Below are 21,135 nucleotides of genomic sequence, written 5' to 3' on the forward strand. Positions count from 1 at the left end.
TGCATGGGGGCCCACCAGGGTGCGCCGTTAAGACTCCCGGTGATGCCGACTGCGGGAGCCATTTTGGGGTCAGGCAACGGTCCCGGGGCTCCTCTAGAGCACTACTGAAATTATATCGGAGGAAAGGGGCACAGGTCACCAGAGCCCGCCACCACCCGTATTGGTATGGGTCATCCGGGCGGTCAGGGTCGTTAGCAGTGTCCTCGCTCTCTGTCTGTTTTCCCACGGTGAGTGATCACAGCGGCGGCACCTTGTGAAGTCAGCGCCGCATCTTCCACTCAAGGATCGCATCGCCAGCAGGCAAGTTGGCATATCCCAGACAGGGGACAGAGGAGTGGGGGGTTGACTCTTGGCAGCAGAGAGTATCTGCACCAGTACTTGGCCCAGGCCGCCCCTGTCCTCAGAGTTCTCCGACTTGACCGAGGCGGTGTCCATGGAGGCCGAGCTCCCCAGGGGACTGGGGCTGTCCCGTGCCCCTCTGAAGGTGGGGTGCGGCGGCTACGGTGGGGGCGCCCCCCGTGGAGAGCACCTTGTGTCCACCATCAGCGCCTCCACAGAGAAGGGTAAGCTGGAGACCTGCACCTTGTTCGCGCTGGGGGTCGCTGGGACCGGGCTGCCCTCCTCGTCTGAAGACAAGTCCTCCTCGCCTGTCGAAGACCGTGTCATCATCATCCTCACTGCTGCTCGGGGGAGGAAAAGTCCTGAAAGACTTCCAGGACTCCCCAGAAACTGCTCTTCGTCTCCACAGCTCCTAACTGCAGCGCTCAGCTCTGATTTAGAAAGTTTTTAAATTCTCGACTATTAAAAGATGGGGTACCAGGGCATAATCAGCCAGTTTCTGATCTTTCCCTGGACGATGAAGAATCATTTAGTTGTAATTCTTGTGACCTCAAACCCCAAGGCTCAATTCTAGGAGGCATTTTTGCTGTGGGATTGCCGAATACCATCAGCAATGCTTGGTGATCAGCCACTAATGTGAAGGGCTTTCCATACACAAACACATGGAAATTATTCACAAGCTCAAACCAGTGCCAAACTTTCTTTCTCAGGGTGCGAGTATGCACGTTCAGTTTGTTACAGGCTCTTATTGGCATGTACCACGATATGTCTCAGTGAATTTGGCAGTCCCTTTTGCTGTGCAAGGATTGCGCCCAACTCTACAGGGCTAGCATCAATTACAACCTCTGTATGGAGTTTGGGATCAAAGTTGGGTGTTTCAATGGCGCTCTCAATGGTTTGCTCGAGTTTTTGGAAGCTCTGTTGGCCTTCCACAAGCTCCTGAAAACCCATCTTTTCAAGGCATCGACCTAACATTGCTGTTACTCTGCCGCTCGGTCAGCGATAGGAGGCCTCAGGGTAGCTACGCGCCATATAAACTTAAATTCATTCATTCTTCTCACACTCATGTGACCAATGAAAACACACATACTTTTTGGTTAGTTCTAGTGCAATCACCATAGCAAAGTCTTGTATGTATCTAGAACAGTAATTGACCGTTCCAATAAATAATCGTAAGATAGAAATGCCTTGTGAGAGTTTTGAAATTCTCTTTCTGTGCAGCCCCACAATACCAATATATCACTATAGTTAAATGCATTTACTACAGGCTATATGATAAGTCAAATGACGTCTTGGAAAAGTTCTACAGCAGAGGATACCAAAACTCAATCGCCTTTAGCAAAACAAACCAATATGCGTAGAAAAGGTTGCAACGTATCTGGATTTTTCTACAAGTTCCAATTGGTGAGATCCTTTATTTAGGTTGAGTCGAGAGAAGAACTCTGCGCCATTCAATTGAGTTATAATATCAGCAATGTGCGGACTGTGAGGTTTCTCTTGCTCAGTTGCCCTGTTTGCCTGACGCAAGTCAACACTTATGCGTACAGGTCCTTCGCTGTCTCTTTTAGGCACTGTTACAATGGGAGAAAGCCATGGTGTTGGACCAATGGAGCACTCAATGATGCCATGTATAAGTAAAAAATGAAGTTCCTTTTTAACAGCTTCTTGCAAATGAAACGCAACTCGTCTGTGTCTTTGATGAAAATTCTCATTTATGTGTAACCTTACTTTAATTATTTGACTTTTCCAGACCCATGAAATAATCAAATAAATTGACTTACAATTTCATGATGAGCATTCATAGTGTAGTTCACTGATATCAGTCCCATATCAGTAGCACTATGGAAACTCAGCAAACACTTGAAGCTGTTCCTTGAATTACATGAATAGGCACATTCACCACAGTTTTCTTATGTTTCATCATGGCTGCAAATTTTTTATTTTACTTTTTGAAGGGCGTTGAGGCAGTCCATGAGTATACTTTAGTCTTTGAATTCGTAAGTTGTGGTACCGGAGATAATTTGTGATACATCTCCAGCGGCATAATATTTATCGACGCACAGCTGCCTTCATGTTGAAATGTCTTCACTTTGGATTTTTTCTCACATTCGACTAGCCCCATATGTGCATGCGTTTTTGCAGTAAACATCAATATTGCACAATTGTCATTGTCCCTTTCATTGTAAACAGACACGGAGGAATTCTTTCTCGACTATTTAGACGATTATCAACTTCATTTTGCGTCGATTTGCCTCAATTTGTGTGACCGCTTAGCCTTGTGGGAGTACATTGAATGTCACTGATGTAGCGTTTGGTCAGCCATTTTGTCTTTAGGCTGCAACGCACTTACTTTTATCTTTGCGCTACAAGTCGTCACAAAATGATTCGCTTTACCACAGTCTATGCATATCTGTCCAATGGCGGGACATTTACCTTTGTGTGGAAATGACAGTCTATATCTGTAACACATTTTCTTTTTCTGTGGAGACAGGACATTGTGTCCCTCAGCCTGGAACTGTGGCTTACTTTTTGTGCTCATGACCGATGCACTTTGGGCGCCTACGGCCTCCAAGTCAGTCATTTGACGATAAGCATGCTTGTCAGTGCAAGCAGCCTTGAGGACTTGATACAAGCTCAGTTTCCATCAGCATTTGTCGTTAAAATGCATACGACAGACATCCATTGATTACTCCGAGGAGGGTAGCCTCCTCATCATAAATTAATTGAATTTACTGTGCTTTACCAAACATCCATTCTTTCAACAAACTCATCAATGGTCTTACCTGGTCTCTGGCATTCTTGGCTGAATATGTATCTTTTATAATTCACATTTGTCACTGGCTTAAACTGGCTCTACCCTTGATGCAATCATCTCTAAGCAGAACACCGTATCCCTCGGTTCTATCCTACCCACCGACTGGACTCACCATCACCTAATTCTTTTCAATCTCAATGCCATCCAACCAAAGGCCCACCCCCAAAATACCAGGCACAAGCACTGGGCAAGGAACATACATGGAATCTCCCAGGCAGAGTTAGAAACATTAGTCAGTTCCCAAATTCCAAGGTGATGATTATGTGGTGCCGAGTAAGGAGTATCGCCTCCCTGAGTTGGATTTCGGTGTCTCCACACGTTGGGCAGGTCCAGTCGTGTCACTGACGTCTCTAGCACCCTGGCCGAGGCCGAGGGCGTCTATCAGAGCTGTCCGATCTGTCTATACTGGGATGTCTTGTCATATTAAAATCACCCCCCCGCCCCATAGGACAGAACCCCATGAGTGCGCCTGAACTTTAGCCGTCAAAGCGGTATAGAAGGCAAGGTGGTCGTATTTAGGGCCGTAAGTATTCACTATACAGATCTCACTTCCTTTCCCTCAGCATTTAGAGATAGTAGAACGTCCCTCCCTGTCCGTCTCCAGCGGCGTCAGTGTCAATGAGGCCTTCGGGTTAACCCACGTCAGTACACCCCTAGCATGCGAGGTAATTCCCGCCGAGTGGACATTACCCAAAAAAACCCTGGTACGCAATATAGGGCTGTCCGGGTGAAGGTGCGTCTCCTGCAAGAGCACAACGTCAATTCTATGTCTGGAAAGGTAATGTAGAACCTTCGTAACCTTACGGTGATTGTTAAAACCTCTAACGTTCCAGGTCAACAGCACCAGTGTGTCCAGGGGCTCCCCAGGCGGTGTCATCGCTGGGTTAGCAGCATGTAAATGAGCCGTGGTAAGGTGTCATGTACATATGTAATTGCATCATGCCCTGTCGCGTCTGTGCCAAAAAGCCAACAAAAAACCCCAAAAAGAACACAATTTCCCCCCTCTCCCCTCAAGTGTGACATGAAGTTGTTGCAATACTTCCCTCCCAGTACACTCCCACGCCTGCCCAACCCAACTTGGCCGCAGAAACCCACCCTCCCCGACAATACCCGGAACCCTCCCCACCACATCCCTCTGGAACAGCAAATAAAAACATTAGAGTAGTGTAATTCACACTGGGGTGGGAGTAGCTGACAGAAAGAACACAATTTGTTTCTTTGTCCAGTGGTTAACTACCCCCCCCCTGCCTCACAGCAAATAGGAATCGTGGGCCACACCCCTAAACATGTGTGTACCTTAACCCGCGCCTACCTATGAGCGCTCCTACAGTGCTTTAGGTTCTGCGGTAACTTCAACCCCCTCGACCAATTGCCCCCTCCACCCTCTGGGACCCGCAAGTCATATAATCGCACATAGGGCCACCTCACTGTGAGATAGTACATCATAACTTTAGTGCAACATGAGTGTCAAATCTGTAACCCACTGAATATCAAGTCAAGTTTTTTCTACCCCCCCTTCGAATCTCGTCCGCCCCCTATCACTGAGCTATGCAAGGGCCAGCACACACCACACATCATCTGTATTATTGCCCAGGGTCCCCCAGCAGTCCACATATAAACTCAGCCATTTGAAGCCGTGTACCGGGACTAGTCCTGTTCATCCATGGCACCACCCGCCGCCTCATCCAACAGTGCTCTGTCCAGGGAAGACCGTTGTTCCTTGCGCCATTCCCTAAGGGCCTTCTGGAGCACCTTAGGGTCTGTGAAAATCATGGACCTCTCCTGACGGTTGGCCCGCAGTTTCGCGGGGTACAGCATTGCGTAGTCAGTCCCCATATCACGGAGCTACCACTTCATTGGTATAAACTGACGTCTCGTTTCCTGAACTTTTGCCGTAAAATCCGGGAATAATGAGATCGTAGACCCTTTGTATTGTAGCAGTTGTTTCTCTCTGACCAGTTTGAGCGCAACGTCACGATCCCTGTAGTTTAACAGCCTCGCAGTTAGAGGCCGGAGAGGAGCCCCAGGCTTTGGCCTCGGGCCCAGGGACCAGTGAGCCTTCTCGACCACGAACATTCCAGAGAAAGGTGTGTCCCCTAGCAAGGTCTTCAAAAGATTTTCTATGAACAGCTCCATATTCCCGGTTTTGGTGGTTTGGTGGTTTCCGGAAGTCCAGTGATGAGGAGATTGCACCTCCGAGAGCGGGCCTCCAAGTCCTCCGTCTTGTCCTGTAAGATCTGGATAACCCTGCCCAGCTATTTGTGCTCCGTATCCAGGGTGGTATGAGCCTCCTCCACCTCCATCAGGCGTTGTTCGGACATGTCAATGCGTTCCGCATGTTTATCGAGCTCTCTGCCATGCGATCCTTTCTGTATGTGAGTGCGTCCATCTTAGTTCCCAGGGAGGCGATCCCTCCCTGCAGGCTCTTCTTCATGGCGATCAATAGGCCGTGAATATCCTGCTGTGGACTCTCTTCAGTTGGCTCTTACCCGCATGGCCCTCCCTCCGGTGTGGCCTCGCTAGGCTTGGGTCTCTTAGGATCAAACGAAAGCTTAGGTTGATTCCTGTCCACCCGACCCATCGTGATGTTGCTGTGTGACTCCATACCAGGGGAAGAGCAACACAGACGGTAGTTTCCAATTGCAGGTGTCGTTGCGACCCCCACCACGAGGTAAGTCTCTACGTACGGGGGCAATGGTCCCTTCCAGCAGAACTCAGTCCGCGATTACCGCCACTCGTAGCGCCGGGGTTGGGCGCCGCGATACCCCAGAGCCAGGCACCACCCCTCAGCAGGACATGCATACATGTGTATCTGCAGGAATATAATCAGGACCCCCGCGTCACTAAACACCGTTATTGGGCCCACTGTGCTTTCAAATACGCCCGCAGTCAATCACTTCACTCTCCACCCAGTTGGGTCCCTTCCACGTAGCTCACCGCGGCAGCTGAGCAGGGCCCCGGGCAGTTCCTGTACTCGTGGTGTAAGGCGACTGGCGCAGAGCACTATGCAACCACAATGTTGGCTCCCAATTGCACTGTAAACCTAGTGGCAGCACCTCCAGTCGCTCCTGCTGGCAGAGAGGGGTTAGATGGGCCCTCCCATGGACCCTAGAACCGAGTAATGTCCAGCCACCGTTATAGGAATACCACGCCCTCCTCCTCTTCAATACTTATCAAGGGCTGTGCTCCTCACTGTTACTCCTCACCTCCAAATGGCACCTACACCTCTGATCACCGCTGGCGGAAGGGGACCTCCCATGGACCCTGGGCCCGAGTAATGTCCAGCCACCATTATAGGAATACCGTGCCCTCCTCTCCTTCAACACTTCTCAAGGGCTGTGCTCCTCACTGTTACTTCTCACCTCCAGATGGCACCTACACCTCTGATCACCGCTGGGGGAAGGGGACTGGGAAGCCCTTCTCGGGTCGATTCAAATTGTGCCCTCCTCCGGGGCTCCGCCGCCACTGGGGTCTCGCTCCGCATCTTACTTCTTACCCAATCGCTCCAGCCCGAGGCCGCGATGTCAGCGCTCGCGCCCCAGGGGCCAGGCCCCGCAGGACGCCGCTCCCCAGGCTCTGTAGGGACCGCACCCAGCTTCACGCGGGACGCCGCCGTCTCGCAGGCTGCCGCTAACTCCGCACTCCGGACGGGCAGTCCAGCGGTATCCGGGGTTGGAGGATCATGCACTCCACTCCCCTCTCCAATCTCAGGGCCGGCCTCCGCAACCACCGAACGACCAGGCCAATGGTCGAATCTGAACCGCAATCCCCAGGGGCGGACGTAGCCCCGCCGTTCCAATGGCTACCAGTTCACCAGGCCACCGCTGTCCGGGCAGCAAGAAGGGGGAAAGCCAGAGATCCGCACCTTCGGTGTTTGTGATCAGCAACAATCGGAGGACCCAGTCCGTGTGCTTAGGACCGCCGATAATTGTGCAGCTCCCACGATTTTTGCCGGATAGTTTAGTGAGACAGCGGAGCTCTCGGTTCGTGAAGCCATCTTGGTTGCGAGCTAGCTCTGCCCCCCGATTCCAAGGTTATTAGCAAAGAAATAATTGCTTTTCAATAGAAACTCTTATAACCACAAATTACGTGGGAGGGAAGGAAGGAAGAGCGGGAGAGAGAGAGTGAGAGAGAGGGAGAGAGAGAGGGAGAGAGAGAAAAAGATAGAAAGAAAGATAGAAAGAAAGAAAGAAAGAAAGAAAGAAAGAAAGAAAGAAAGGGAAAGAGAGAGAGAAAGATAGAAAGAAAGAGAGAGAAAGAAAGAGAGAAAGATAGAAAGAAAGAGAGAGAGAGAGAGAGAGACTATGGTTTAAGTGAGTTTCAAATGAACATAAATTAAGATGTTAAAAGCAATCCCAATAATAACTTCATTGTGACCTTTTTGTTTTTGATCCAAGACCACCAGACAGAGCTAAAGACATATTGGGGATATTCAGAAAGCATCAGTGGGAGTACATTCCACCCATTCCTTACCATTGGATTTGTGGTTTGTAACTCACATCCGTCCCTCCCGCTGCCCAAACCTTGTTTACTGTATTCTTCCACAAACACGCTTTCTGTAAAAAGGCCTTTACATCTTGTTTTTATCATTTGCTGTGCATTCAAAGACAGAGGTCAAATGTCAAGCTCTCTCTTTGAGGGAGCTTGGTGTTTACTTTTCTTCCTATGACTTCAAAATGAGAGAATTTATGTGACAATTCTGCTGAGTATCCATACAAGAGGAGAAAGTGTAAGATTGTTTTCCTAGCACACAACAAAAAACAAGCACTGGCAAAGCCAATTGGTCTTGCCTTGAAATCCTACTGACTCTGCAAATGACTTTTAGCAGTGTCCCACACCATCAGTCGAAAAAGAAATATTCTACTGCATTTTGCCGGGTTACAAAGATTGAAACGTAGTTACTCAGGCCTACCCTTTGAATTTCAATCAAATGTGGTGGATATGATTAATGAAAATAGAATGCCGGGAACGGAGAGTTATTACTGTGCCATCAATAAGCTCCTTAGGTGCTGCACCTAAAAATGCGGATATTACATTTTTTTCTGAATGCCGGGAAAGGGGACTATTAGTCTGAGAAGAAGCTACAAATGGTTGCTCTCTGTTGCAGGGAATCCCAGCCCACAATCAGAGCCTGAGAAGTCTCTCCCCAGTGTGAGTATGTTATTTTTGAAAAGTAGTTTGGCCTCGCCGCCGGTATTTGATTATTTTCCTCAAGATACCACTAGCAAAGTGCCTAATAATTTCCTAAATCCGCCTACGGGCCTGCCGTCTTTCACGGTATTGGGTGTAAATGCCTGAGATGTCCTGATGGTTTTCTGCTTCAATATGGCCACCACGCAGGCAGCATCGAGGGCGCTGGCCTTGCAGGGCATGAAGGTAATTTTTCAGCCCTCACACACCTTCTTCACAGCAGGCACCAGGTGTGTGTGGAGGGGATCTCCCCGCACCCAGGTGTGTTATTTTATATAGCGCAAACATGACCCAACTGGGTATCAGAGTGCTTCACAATTTTATAGCACTGTACTTCTGACATTTGGTTTGATTAGTCCTTTAAACAAACTACCAAGTATATATATTCAATTTTAAGTGGAAAGCATTTCTACTTTACAAATAATACATGTCCTAAAGATTACTAGAGATCAACTTGCATTACAATAGTATGTGTCCTAAATATTACAACAATTGACATTTTAGAAATACATGTACTAAGAATACCTCATATCATTTAGTACAGTGGATTATACATAGTAAACAGACTGGTCACAGAATATAAAGCTATTATCCTATACTGCTTTCGGCCCGGAAACGTTGTACAGATGGGGTAGGGTCGTGTCATGATGCAGCTGGTGAGGGCTGCCAGAAGATGCTTCAATGGCACGGCCCTCTGTACATGCCAATGTCCCCTCCACCCCAAGCCGTCCTTCCAGTACCTTAGGTGCCAACTTTACAGTCGACAGTGAAGTTTCTGGTCGGCAGCAGTAGACACTAGCACTTTAGTTGAAACGGCTGCTACCATTATGTGAAGGAGAGGTGGTGAAGGCAAGAAAATGAAGTAATTTGCTTTTATAAATAACAAGCAAGGAGAGGCAAGCAGCGATGAGTGAGACGGTGAGGAACTGTCTCTCTTACTTTGAAGTCAGAGAAAGAACAGGCTGTTTAGGGGAAACATCATCTGACATTTGATCTCAGTCTGTGAATGAACAGCAAATGTGACGAGATATGAACAAGAATTACAGCCATTTACAAAAAAGCTTGGAGTGAGTGAAAAAAGTGCGCATATGAAGTGCTCTTAGACAAAGAAAAAAAAGTGCGTAAAGCAGTTGATAATATGGGACCATTGCAAGGATACAAGTAACGGGACGATGCTCCATGGGAGGGAACAATCTATGAAAAGGAGGGACAAGTAGGAAAGATTAGCCATTTGGAAGCAAGGCTGTTTAAAGGAGATTCAAAGAAACAAATAAAAAGCAATGGGTGGGCAGTAAGCCCACAAAGTTAAGCGCTGTTGTGGCAAGACCTAAAGAAAAGAACTGTGCTGATGTTTCAGAATATATCAGAATTTGTAAAAATGAAGCACATTTGTTTTGAATTACTGAAGTGTGGAGAAAAATATTTGAATAGGATTGAAACACATTAATACACTAGGGGATGACATTTGCAAATATTATCATTTATGTGCAGTAAAACCATATTTCGGTGTAAATGTAATGATCATTTCAATTGAAAATGTGTTGTCTGTAATGGCAGTGCGCTACCACACCAAGTATACTCCACACTACGCCACTCAACTCCACACCACTCCACTCCAATCTATGCCACTCACTCCATGAATCAACACTCTACTCCACGCTCCTCTACTCCACACCACTTACCCCACTCCAATCCACCCCACTCCACTCCACTCCGCTCCACTCCACTCCAAAGTATCCCAATCCACTCCAAAGTACCCCAATCCATCCCACTCCTATTCACCCCATTCCAATCTATCCATTCCCAATTTACCCACCGCAATCTACCCCACTCTAACTCAATCTACCCTATTCCACTCCAATCTACCCTAATACACTCAATCTAACCCAATCTACGTGACTCCACCCCAATCTACCGCACTCCACTCAGATTTACCCCATTCTGCTCCATTATACCCCAGTCTACCCCACTCCACTTCAATCTACCCCAACTCTAATCTACTCCAATCTAATTTACTTCACCCCAATCTACCTCACTCTACTTCAGTCCAATTTACCCAACTCCATTTCAATTTATCCAACTGCAATCTATCCAACTCATCTACACTCCTACCACAATCTACCCACTCCAAACTACCACAATCTACCCAACTCTAATCTACCATAATCTACTGTACTCCACTGTACTCTACCCTACTCCACCCAATCTATCCCTCTCCACTTCATCCAATCTACCCCACTCAATCCAATCTACCCCACTCCATCCAAACCACCCCACTACAATCCACCCACTCTACCCCATTCCACTACACCCTAATCTACCCCACAACACTCCACTCCAATCTATCCAATTCCACTCCACCCCACTCTACCCAAACCTACCTCATTCCAGGTTAATCTAATCCACTCCACCCTACTCCAATCTACCCTACCCCACTCCATCTCAGACTTACCTATCCCAATCTACCCCATTCAATCTACCCTACTCAAATCTACTCCAATCAATTCCGCCACACTCTACCACACCCCAGCCCAATCTACCCTACACCACTCTATATAACTCCACTCCATTCTACTCCAGTCCAATGTACCGCAATCCAAACTACCCCAATATACTGCACTCTAATCTACTCCACTCCAGTCTTCCCCACTCTACTCCAATCTACCTCATTCCACCCCACTCTTTCCCGATCTATCCCACTCCAATCCACCCCAATCCATCCTACTCCACCTCAATCTACTCCACTCCACCCAAATCTACCTCAATTCAATCTACCCCACTTGACTCCAATCTACCCCATTCCACTATACCCCAATCTATCCCCCTTCTATCTACCCCACCCGACCTTGTGCCACTAACTTTTAGCCATGCCGAACAGCAGTCACACTGGGGTACATAATGGCTAAAACTCGTTGCCAAAGCCAGTAGCTTTCGGATAGGAGACACCTATTTGTTTTGCCAATGCTTGTTTTCAGTTTTCAGTTTTCAGCCTGGCTTATGTTTTTTTATTTTTTATTTTTAAGGGTTCCCGGACACTTTCTTGGGGTTCTCGGACCCTTGCAAACTTGTGTATCCTTATTGGACATCAATAGGTTTTCAGACCGAGCAGCAGGTCTCCGAACATCACAAATGTCCACCAGGGTACAAGGCCAATTACTGTGCCTGCGCAGACACCTGCCTAAGGTTTGCGGAACTCAAGGGTCATGATGAGGAATCCAACCTCTGTTCAAAATCAGCAATTTCTTTCTACATTTTAACATTAGGCAGCACCTGTACCAAGGAGAGACAGGACGGCACCACAGCTCTTTATGGCTTCTTTAGTATTTTTACAGGATGCGGGGAACAAGTCTCTTCATCAGGTAATGGTTCAAGATATAGCCAGCCAATCAGGGAGCTTCAGGTCTGCAGACCCAACTTTGGGTTTACGTATCCGAAAGGGATGGGCGAAAAAGCTCCCTCATCCAATCAGATCCAATATATTGTTACATTTGGGTTCGCGAGTCCAGATGCACTGACCATTCATGGGCTAAAGGTCCAGCTAGCTCGATCTTAAATGACTAGTGGCTTAATTTGAGGACCACAAAAAAACACTGCATGAAACTAGCCATGCCAATCCCAAATACTTTTGTGCAGATTCATTGGACTGTGCCAACGGTATTATATGTGTATATATATATATATAATTATATTATGTGAGATTCTGTAATCCCTGTATAAATGGCAGTGTCTAATTTATTTATAATCAGGAATTTGTGATGCACCAAGTCAGTGATTATGAAGAAGAGACGTCAGAACTCGGCTTTTATAAGTTATTACAGTCAGGTCCTGAGGGCACATTGCCTGCTGCCAGAGCCAGCAGCTGATGTGAAAAGAAGGTCAAGTCACGAAGCATAATTGAAGTAGCTGTTTAAAGCAACAAACAGAACTTTACTTTTATCACTTCTGCTGTATGTTACTAGCTTACTATGAGAAGCAGAGGGAATATGTTTATTAGTTTCCTTAGATAAAGAAAGGGTTGAATCTTTCTGCATGTTTCTCCACGTTCCGAGCTACTGCAGCTTTTTTTTTCCAACTGACTTTCATTGAACTGTTTCTAACATCTTTTTGCAACAAATATCTAACAATTTTTATTTTTACTTTTGCTGCTGCATATGTAGGAGCTACGTACCAAGGTTTGTGGGAAAGATGATGGTGTGACCATGTATTATCCGGGATAAAGTAGCACCTGGTGCATATAATAAGATTATTGCAAGTCACCTCAGAGTTCCATAACCTTTGTGTATCTGTCTACCATGAGGAGGTGAGCACTCCTGGAGTACCCTCCGGTGACAACAACATCCCTGGTCGGCCCTGCTGTTGAGGCAGAATACAGACTCTGATTTTTATATCAGGAACTGGAGACGACTGCGTCTTACCCAACGTAACTGTGCAACTGGAAACACAGTTCCCTCTCCAGACTGCGCATGTCTGCTATTCTCAATGAACACCACATCACTTGCATCCGACTATTACGTGTGATTCTGGCCAGTAAAACCTCCCATGACTGGCGCTATTTCCAGTTCCTCAGCCTGGAATGGGGACGAACAAGGAACGACAGGAGCTACTGGCTTATTTGTCTCAGGCAGAGTCCCATTACCAGGCCTGTTTCTGCACAGGAAGGATACAGTCCTGTGTGGAGCCAGAGGAGGAGAATGCAGGGAAACATCTGCACTCTGTGTACTCATACTCTGGGGATCAGAATCGCTCAGGGGATTCCACCCAATCCCAAATGATCCCCTTTGGAAACTTCCTAAAATCTCCCCATACGCATTTTGAAGAGGTTACGTGTGTTAGAATGCACTCCGAGAGTCCATTTATAGTGAAACACATACCTGGGGTAGCTTCGAACAGCAATAAATGTGATTTTGTATTTCCTCTCTCCATTGAGTCTTCATCTGCAGTATTTGTATGCAGTCCTAGGAATGATGGAGGCACACACTGACCCCGCTCATCAGGACAGAGCAGTTCTGCCTTGCAGTTCTGATGTTTATGCTGTGATTCAGGGTGCAGTGGTTCGAGTATGTAGTTCTGATCTGAACCCTCTGCATCAGTACAGGGAGGTTCTAGTTTGTACTTTTGATCTGAACCATGTGCATCTGCACAGGTCTGTTCTTGCTCGTCGTTCTGATCTGGTTTCTGTGCTTCAGGAAGCACTGACTCTAGCTCTCGGTCATGTGCCGCAGTGTGCAGTAGTCCTAGCTTGTACTTCTGATCTGAACCATGTGCATCAGTACAGGCCGGTTCTAGATTGTCATTTTGATCTGGTTCCTGTGCTTCAGGGCGCATAGATTCTAGCTCGTAGTTCACATTTGGATCCTGCGCATAAGGAAGTTCCTGCTTCAAGCATAGGTGTTGCTGTAGACCATGGGTTTGTTGTGACCCCAACTCATCAAAGGACAACAGCCCAGACTCTAAGTGTTGGTCTGATGACATCCCATCAGGTGACACGGGTTGTAGGCACTGGTTCTCCTGGGGATCTTGGAAATCAAAACACATCAATTCTTCCTCCAAAGGATCATCAGGTTCCTTCCCATCTGGTAGAGCGGGTTGTATACAGTGGTTTTGCTGTGGTTCGTGTCCTTCAGGAAATAGTGGGTGTGGGCAGAGGTTCTGTTGTTGGTCCCAGCTATTAGTAGACAATGGGGATGGTTCTTGCTTCATGGGCTCATCTGGCTCCCACTCTTCTGGGAACGCTGATTGTATGCTGTGGTCTTGCTGTGGTGTCTGCCCATCAACAAATTCTAAGTGAAGACACAGCTTTGCCTCCTGTGATCTGCCTGGAGGATCTGTCTGGGGGCACCTGGATATAGTACAATCCTGCTGTACTCCATTTCTATCTGGAAACCCAGGTTGCATGCACTGGTCCTGCTGTGGGTGATGTCGATCTGGAAACATTGGCTGTAGACAAAGGTTTGGCTCCTCTGGACGCACTTGAACATCAGTTGGCGAGGAGATCGTACAGTCCTTCTTTGGTGCATGCCCATCAGAGAACACCGGCTAAAGACACAAGCTCGGTGCCTCTGACCTGTCCAGATGAGGTGTCGCAGGAGACCGGCTAATAACACGATCTCTAATGCTCGCCGGACAGATCATCTCCAAACACACTCCAGCATTATCTAGGGAACCTTGATCCTTTTCTATCCAGATTTTCTTAATCATCCCAGCGACTTTAGAAGGTACGTCCTCCACAGTATTCAGCAAGTTATCCAGTTTGGCTTCCAACTCCTCCAGCATGGATAGAAGGATAATGTGCGGCAGGTTCTCCGAAAGCGGTTCCAGCTCATTGTCCCTCTGAGTATCTTTTCGAGATCTTGAAGCTGAGACGTCATGAATAGGATAAGATGGGACTGTGGCTCTTACGGATTCACGTGAACACTGCGCTGTCACTTTCTTTCCTGGAGCCCGTCTTCTCCCCATTCTGGTAAATTGATGTTCAAGTCTCAATGTCTGCAGAGGAGAGGAAAAGAGAAAAGACAACACGTTATCACAGGACATTTAGGTCAAAATACTCCTTCCTGTCTCACCAACCCCAGTGTGATCAGAGAACATTGCTCATTTGTAAAACCAGAAAAATATTAATCATTAAATTGTCACAACACCCGCAAAATAGTTCATATATTATGAAAGGCACGGATTTGAAATGTTTCCAACACTATGTCTGTTCCTTGGTCTGCTCAAATTGTACACTGTGCTACCACAAAAATTGAACACTGTAACAGCCTTGCAGCAATCGAAGGTTTATAATACCCTGGCAGACAAGACTGCGCTAACATCCTCACTTGAACTGTACACCTCTCTTTTGCAATATTCAGTTCAGTGACTGAAGCACATTCCATCACACCAAACCTCTACAGGATCTACAAAACACATGTTATGTCATTGCATATATAGAGAGAATGTTCAACCAAGGGTTTCTTGGAACTGAATCAGAAATACATAAAAGAGGAGACAACCAATCAGACCAGGGAAGAATCGAGCATGAATAGGTTTGTGGGTTGTCAGATTTCTGGGAAAACACTTGAAGTTAGATTCAAATGGATTTCGCCGGGAGAGAGATCCGAATGGAAGGAGCTTGTACGAAAGCTGCGTCCACCTGATCTGATCCTCTGTAATTTTGGAATAGAAAGTAAATTCAAGTGAGGCGATCTCTGGTTTTGTACGGGTGTATGCATTTCCGCCTGGTTTGCAATGCAGTGAGGGGCTAGACCTCTCGACCCTTTAGGGCTGAGTCAGAGGGTCTTAGAGTGGATTTGTTATTTCAATATAGGTGTGGCGTGTTGTGCCCACCTCTGTAGATCATGTAGTAAACAAGCTGCGTCGCTGTGAATTACTTGTAGTCCATGAATGGTGATACTGGGCATTCTTACACATACTCGGTTGGCATGATGAGATCTAGATAGGACTGCGGCCACCACTATTGCTTTTCTTGCATTACGTGGGAGGAGTGGGGTTATTCTCTTAAGTAGTTTCAGTATAAATCTGTATTTAGATCCTACTGCTCCAGCCTGCTGGTTCTTGCTAAGATTACTATTGATTATCACTCAGAGGCTTTTAGCTGTGGGTTTAGGCTCAGGTAACAATCTCATTTTTGTTGGAGAGTAAAGTTGGTTCCAAAGATTGGTCTTATTCTTTAGAATTACAATCTCAGTTTGGTCAATACCCAGTTTTAGCTGATTCAACCTCATGAAGTAATCATCAAATTGCATCATATTTTGAATCTGCAATGGTGAGGCGGACATTCCATCGATAAGAATTAACTGAGAGCTGGAGTAGTTATAAAGCCTCGAACCTCTTGAAGATAGTTCTCTGACCAATAGTTTTTGCAGGTTAAGGGAGCAGAGGTATTGGCCTATAATTCCTGGTTAGATCCGGGACTTCTCCCTGGTTTTTCAGTAACGTGAGCTCTACAACATTATGAAACGCGCTTGGAGCGACAGCTTGGCCTGCTGAATTGATGAAAACGCTCTGCAGGGGATTGCTCAAGACCTGGCTTTTCGACAGAGACGCAGCACCCTCAGCGCCCAGATATCCTTGGGGTGCACTTTATAAATGCTGATTGATTGAATGATGAGGTCAGAGATTCCATGACTGCTGGAGGGCAAGGGTCAGTTGGTGACCCGGATTTGACCTTGATCACAAATTCATGGAGCTTGTTTATTTCTTAGGATGCAGGAATACAAAATATATATATTTTTTTTTTTTTAAAACAAGGATAAGGAGTTCTTTTCAGACTCAACTTCAGAATTACTGCTGCTGTAATAGTTTATACTATCTTTAAAGAATGTTTTTGTTAAGTATTTAGATTGTCACAGAATGCCTCGATAGGAGTCAGGGAAGTTCTCATTTCATCTGGGGGAGACAAATCATTCAGGATATAAAAAAAGTATTTTTTATTATTTGTCTATTAAGAGGACTTTGCATGCAACGGGTTTGCCTTTAAATTCTGCAAGCTCAATTTAAAATGTGATTTTGCTGTCTTCAGCATCACTTTCCTGCCAGTGTTGACGCAATGCAGGTTTCGCCTCCTTTAACTCTGGCTTGTACCAGGGCAATGGTCTGGTGCGGTTTATAACACGCTGTTGGATTTGAGGGGTGTTGGTCACTAGCATGCCCGAGCCACAGAGTGGGTTATTTTTCTTTGGAGAGAATGTCTTCAATTGATGGGAAGAGGGGGGAGGGGTTTAAAGTGTTGATAACACTGGCTCTGTATTAATGTATCGCCAGGTGTGTATGGTTTCATTTCCTGCTTGAGGATCAAGTTAGAAAGATCTACCGGAATATAAACGCTGATCAAATACTGATTGGACCATATGCAAGGACGGATGATTATATTCAGTCAATTCGAATTATACGCCCAGATCAGATCTAAGGGATTTCATTTTATGTGACCTGAGCATGTAATGTGTTGGTGTAAATTCAACATCATTAAATCAGCAAATTCATTATCTTTAGGGACCGAGTTGTCGTCATCAACTCGAAACTTGAAAAAGGAAAGCAGATCTACCCCTTCAGTTTGAGTAATTTGTTTCAGAGATGTGTGGATCCACTGGTGAATAATTGCTGCTATCTCACTCCTTCCTCTGAGCTTGTTCTCTTTTGGTTATCTTCAGGTAATGCTTCTGGAGATCTGGAGTAGATCCCTCTGACAACCAGGTTTCAGTTGAGAACAGGATATCCATCTTAGAAGATTCTAATAATTTGAGTATTTCCACCTCATCTTTGCCTAGGGTGGGTGGGTTTAGTAAAGCCGCTTTTAATGACTCCTCAAACTAAGCATGTAGAAGAGGTTTATTGTTTGTTGGTCCGAAATGAGGGCTGTTTAGTACTAGATTACTCTATATGTGTGGCTGGCATACACGCCATTTGCCTCTAAAAACGAGACAAACATGGGGGAGATTCTAAAATCTGTGTAACTGAAAGACTTTAGATCTTATGCAGAATATGAGAAATATTGAGTATACTACCTGACTTCTGGTCCCAGCAGTGGCGGCCAGGTGTGCCTGGGAGCAGACAGGCTTGTCTTTGGCAAAATGCTTGCAACACACACGCCAAATGTTTGCAACAATCACGCACACAAAACAAATTCCTCTTTAAAAAGTCCATTCAATTGTGTACTCACAGATGTGACACAAACTCCAACTCTCACTTGTACAGCCTCACACCTCATTTATAAATGGATTAATGGAACAAACCAGATATCTCTTAACCACATCTTCAATGCTGCACAATTACACAGGCATTGTGCTCTGAAGTGCACACACACACACGTGAAACACAATTCATCCCCAGGCACAAAGACCTACACACTGGAAATAAGTAATCAGACGGATCAGTCGCTTACATGCTCATATATATATAATGTATCCACCCAAGACGACCAATCGCAAACAAACACATACACACTGTCTCGCACACACAAATCCATTCAATACATTTTGTAGTGAAAGGTTAGGCTTCGTCCAAGCCATTCACGGGCATCAACTACTCCGAAATACCTACACACAGCGAGGGCACAGATTTGCACAATCAAATGTAACACCTCAAAATGCTCTAACACCTTTCTCAAGTAAAGCTTCAGCAAGTGGGATTACATAGCTGGTGAACAAATGGGGCGAGATGGAGGACCCACGAGTCAGTCTGGAATTGCATGTAATGTGTTGGACGAAAAGTTGCCCAATCTGGCGATACATGTTCAGCCTGTAAAGAATGATATGAACCTCTTTAGGGCCTAGCACCCGATGCCAAAGCCTCAACATGGTTCACCAAGTTGGAGTACTCAACTGTGCGAAGACAGCAGAGAGATCTAATGAGAACAAAGCGTTGGCTCCGGCTCCCATTTCAGCTCATCCATATTAGGGAGAAGCACTGTCTCTGTATTATGTGATGGCCAAAATCATGCCCTAGTGTCCTTGGGATATTGGTTTTGCTACAAACTTTGACACCAGCTAAGAGCAAAAGAAAGTAACAATATCGGCAATAACGTTTTTAAAACCAAGGAATCTGCTCCTGGCTTCAAGAACAAGGGATTCGCTGTGGTGTCTTTAAGAGCGGCAGGAACCATACCACTAACTACTAAGTGGGGAGTAATGGCAGAGGCACTGGACCAACTTAGAGATTCAGTTGTTTGAAATTTGTTACTGGACTGACGTTGTTCAGCTAACCAGATCTAGCCAACCCAAAAGGAAGTTGCAGAAGTCTCAGGGTATAAAGTGGTGAACTCCCTGTGTCAAATAATACCAGGTGCTGAAGTGGTCTCTACCAGGGGGAAGGTATATGAATCAATCTCCTCCATTAAGGTTTTAATTTTGTTGTGTCACACAGTTGGTGCAACAGTGTGAGAGTGAATTGTAAATTGAAAGTATCTGTGAAGCTGACATACAAAGGGACACGGATGAGTTGGATGACAAGATGAAGTCATTGTAGGAGGCGACAAACAGATTCTCTGAGCTAGAGCAATAACCCCGCCACATAACTTAGTTGGGGAAAATAAATATAATATTTCAGTAAAGGAGGAGGACTAAGAGAAGAGGTCCTGAAGGAATAACATCAGGATCGAGGAGTATATATGCGCGAAGAAGGGGAAGACAAGTAAACATCTTAGAGAAATGTTTCATACAATCATCAACCAGAGATGAAAAGGCCTGGGAATGACGAGGTAATGACACTATGAACGGCTGAAGACAACTGCTTATCATCATGCGGAAAGGACCTTTTAACGGAACCCTAATAGAAAGAGCAGAGATTTCTTAGCTATTGTGCGGAAAGGTTTCTATCCTATTAAGGACACAGATGTAAGGAGTACGCTTTTTTCTCTTCGTATTATCCAATGAGTCCCATGCTTAGAAAAAAACAGCCCCTGCTTTCCACGTAAAACAGGCACAAGGTGAAGCACTTCCTCTTTATTTGTGCAAAATCCCCTCTCCTTTGTCATTCCTCCACTGGTAATAATGTTGCTGATCAGAGCTTGAAAGGAAAACCCCTTGTGAGTCACGTAATTCGTTGAACCTGTGCCACCGTGGAATCGTCAACATTGCTCAAAGTATTTCTTACACTCATCAATAGAATTGGAGCAGATTTGTCAAGATCGTTCAATACTAAAGAAGGCCTATCCTCAATGAGCTTCCATTCTCCTTCTTGAGTGGGTGCAGTATTAGTTGTACGTAGGGTCGGTAAATCCTCGCCTCCATGACATTAATAGAGTTTAATTTTCTTTCTTGACAGGTCGGAAATATGGTTATGTTATGTTACCACATCTTGTGAAGCGCAACAGCTGCCCCAGAGATGGGGCGTCCCGGCGCTGACAGCAGAGCAACTGACATGTAAGAGTGGAACTGAGGGAAGGACTGTGGTGCAGGGAAAAGGTGAGTTTTAATGGCCATCCTGTAGAATTCAGGAAGGCCATTAACCCCTTCCACGCTCATGACGAGCTCAGCTCGTCATGAGGTACGCCTGTCGTACGCTCATGACGAGCTGAGCTCGTCATGTAACGCGGGATTTGCGAATCTTTAGCGCACAGCGGGAAAACGCTTAGCGCGGATGGGGTTAAAAGTCACCTCTTCCCAGATGTGAGCTGGAAGTGCATTCCAGAGGAGGGCTGCTCTGCTACGAAAAGAGCAGCCTCCAGCGCAGACTTTCTGTTTTTCGGGGGACCACTACCAGGTGTTGACTCTGTGAGCAAAAATGGCATGAGGGAACATAAGGCAAGAAGAGGCTGGCCAAGATGTTAGGGGACGACAGTTTCAAGGCTTTAAAGGCGATGCATAAAAACTTGAATTCAATTCGCCTGGCTATAGGCAACCAGTGAAGGCGCAGGATGGCGTTAGAAACCGGGCAGGACCTGTGTAGACCTAGCAGGGTCCTTGCTGCCGCGTTCTGTGCCCTTTGTAGCCTCAGAATTTCAGCCTTATTGGACCCTAGATACAGAGAGCAGGCTTAGGCCAGTCTTGACATTACAGACGCCTGAATGATGATCTGTCGTGTGGGTGCATCGAAGAAACCCAATAGGGGTTGAAGCCCCCGAAGTAGTCGAAAGCAGGTCCCTGCCACTTTTTGGTTTGGGCTCGGAAGTTGAGAGATGAGTCTATCCACACCCCTAGATTTTTCACAACCTGCTTGGGGGGGGGGCACTACCAGCATTCACACTACTAACCATGGTCCTTGCCGACCAGCAGCACCTCCGACTTGCTGGCATTCGACTGGAGACTGTTGGCGGTCATCCATTCAGCAACTGTTGCTAGGTCGCCCTGAAACTT

The 21,135-nt window shown here is 46.2% G+C and overlaps 1 protein-coding gene across 1 annotated transcript in view; it reads right to left on the reverse strand.

The window, feature by feature from the left end:
- LOC144767774 (uncharacterized) overlaps window positions 1-21,135 on the reverse strand; it is a 67,810-nt gene that overhangs the window by 12,804 nt on the left and 33,871 nt on the right. The window contains 1 exon segment of the mRNA XM_078651187.1: window positions 13,216-14,830. Coding sequence (XP_078507313.1) covers window positions 13,216-14,800 — 1,585 coding nt within the window. The 5' untranslated portion in view covers window positions 14,801-14,830.

This window comes from Lissotriton helveticus, chromosome 1_1 (genome assembly GCF_964261635.1).
Source record: "Lissotriton helveticus chromosome 1_1, aLisHel1.1, whole genome shotgun sequence".
Lineage (NCBI taxonomy): Eukaryota > Metazoa > Chordata > Amphibia > Caudata > Salamandridae > Lissotriton > Lissotriton helveticus.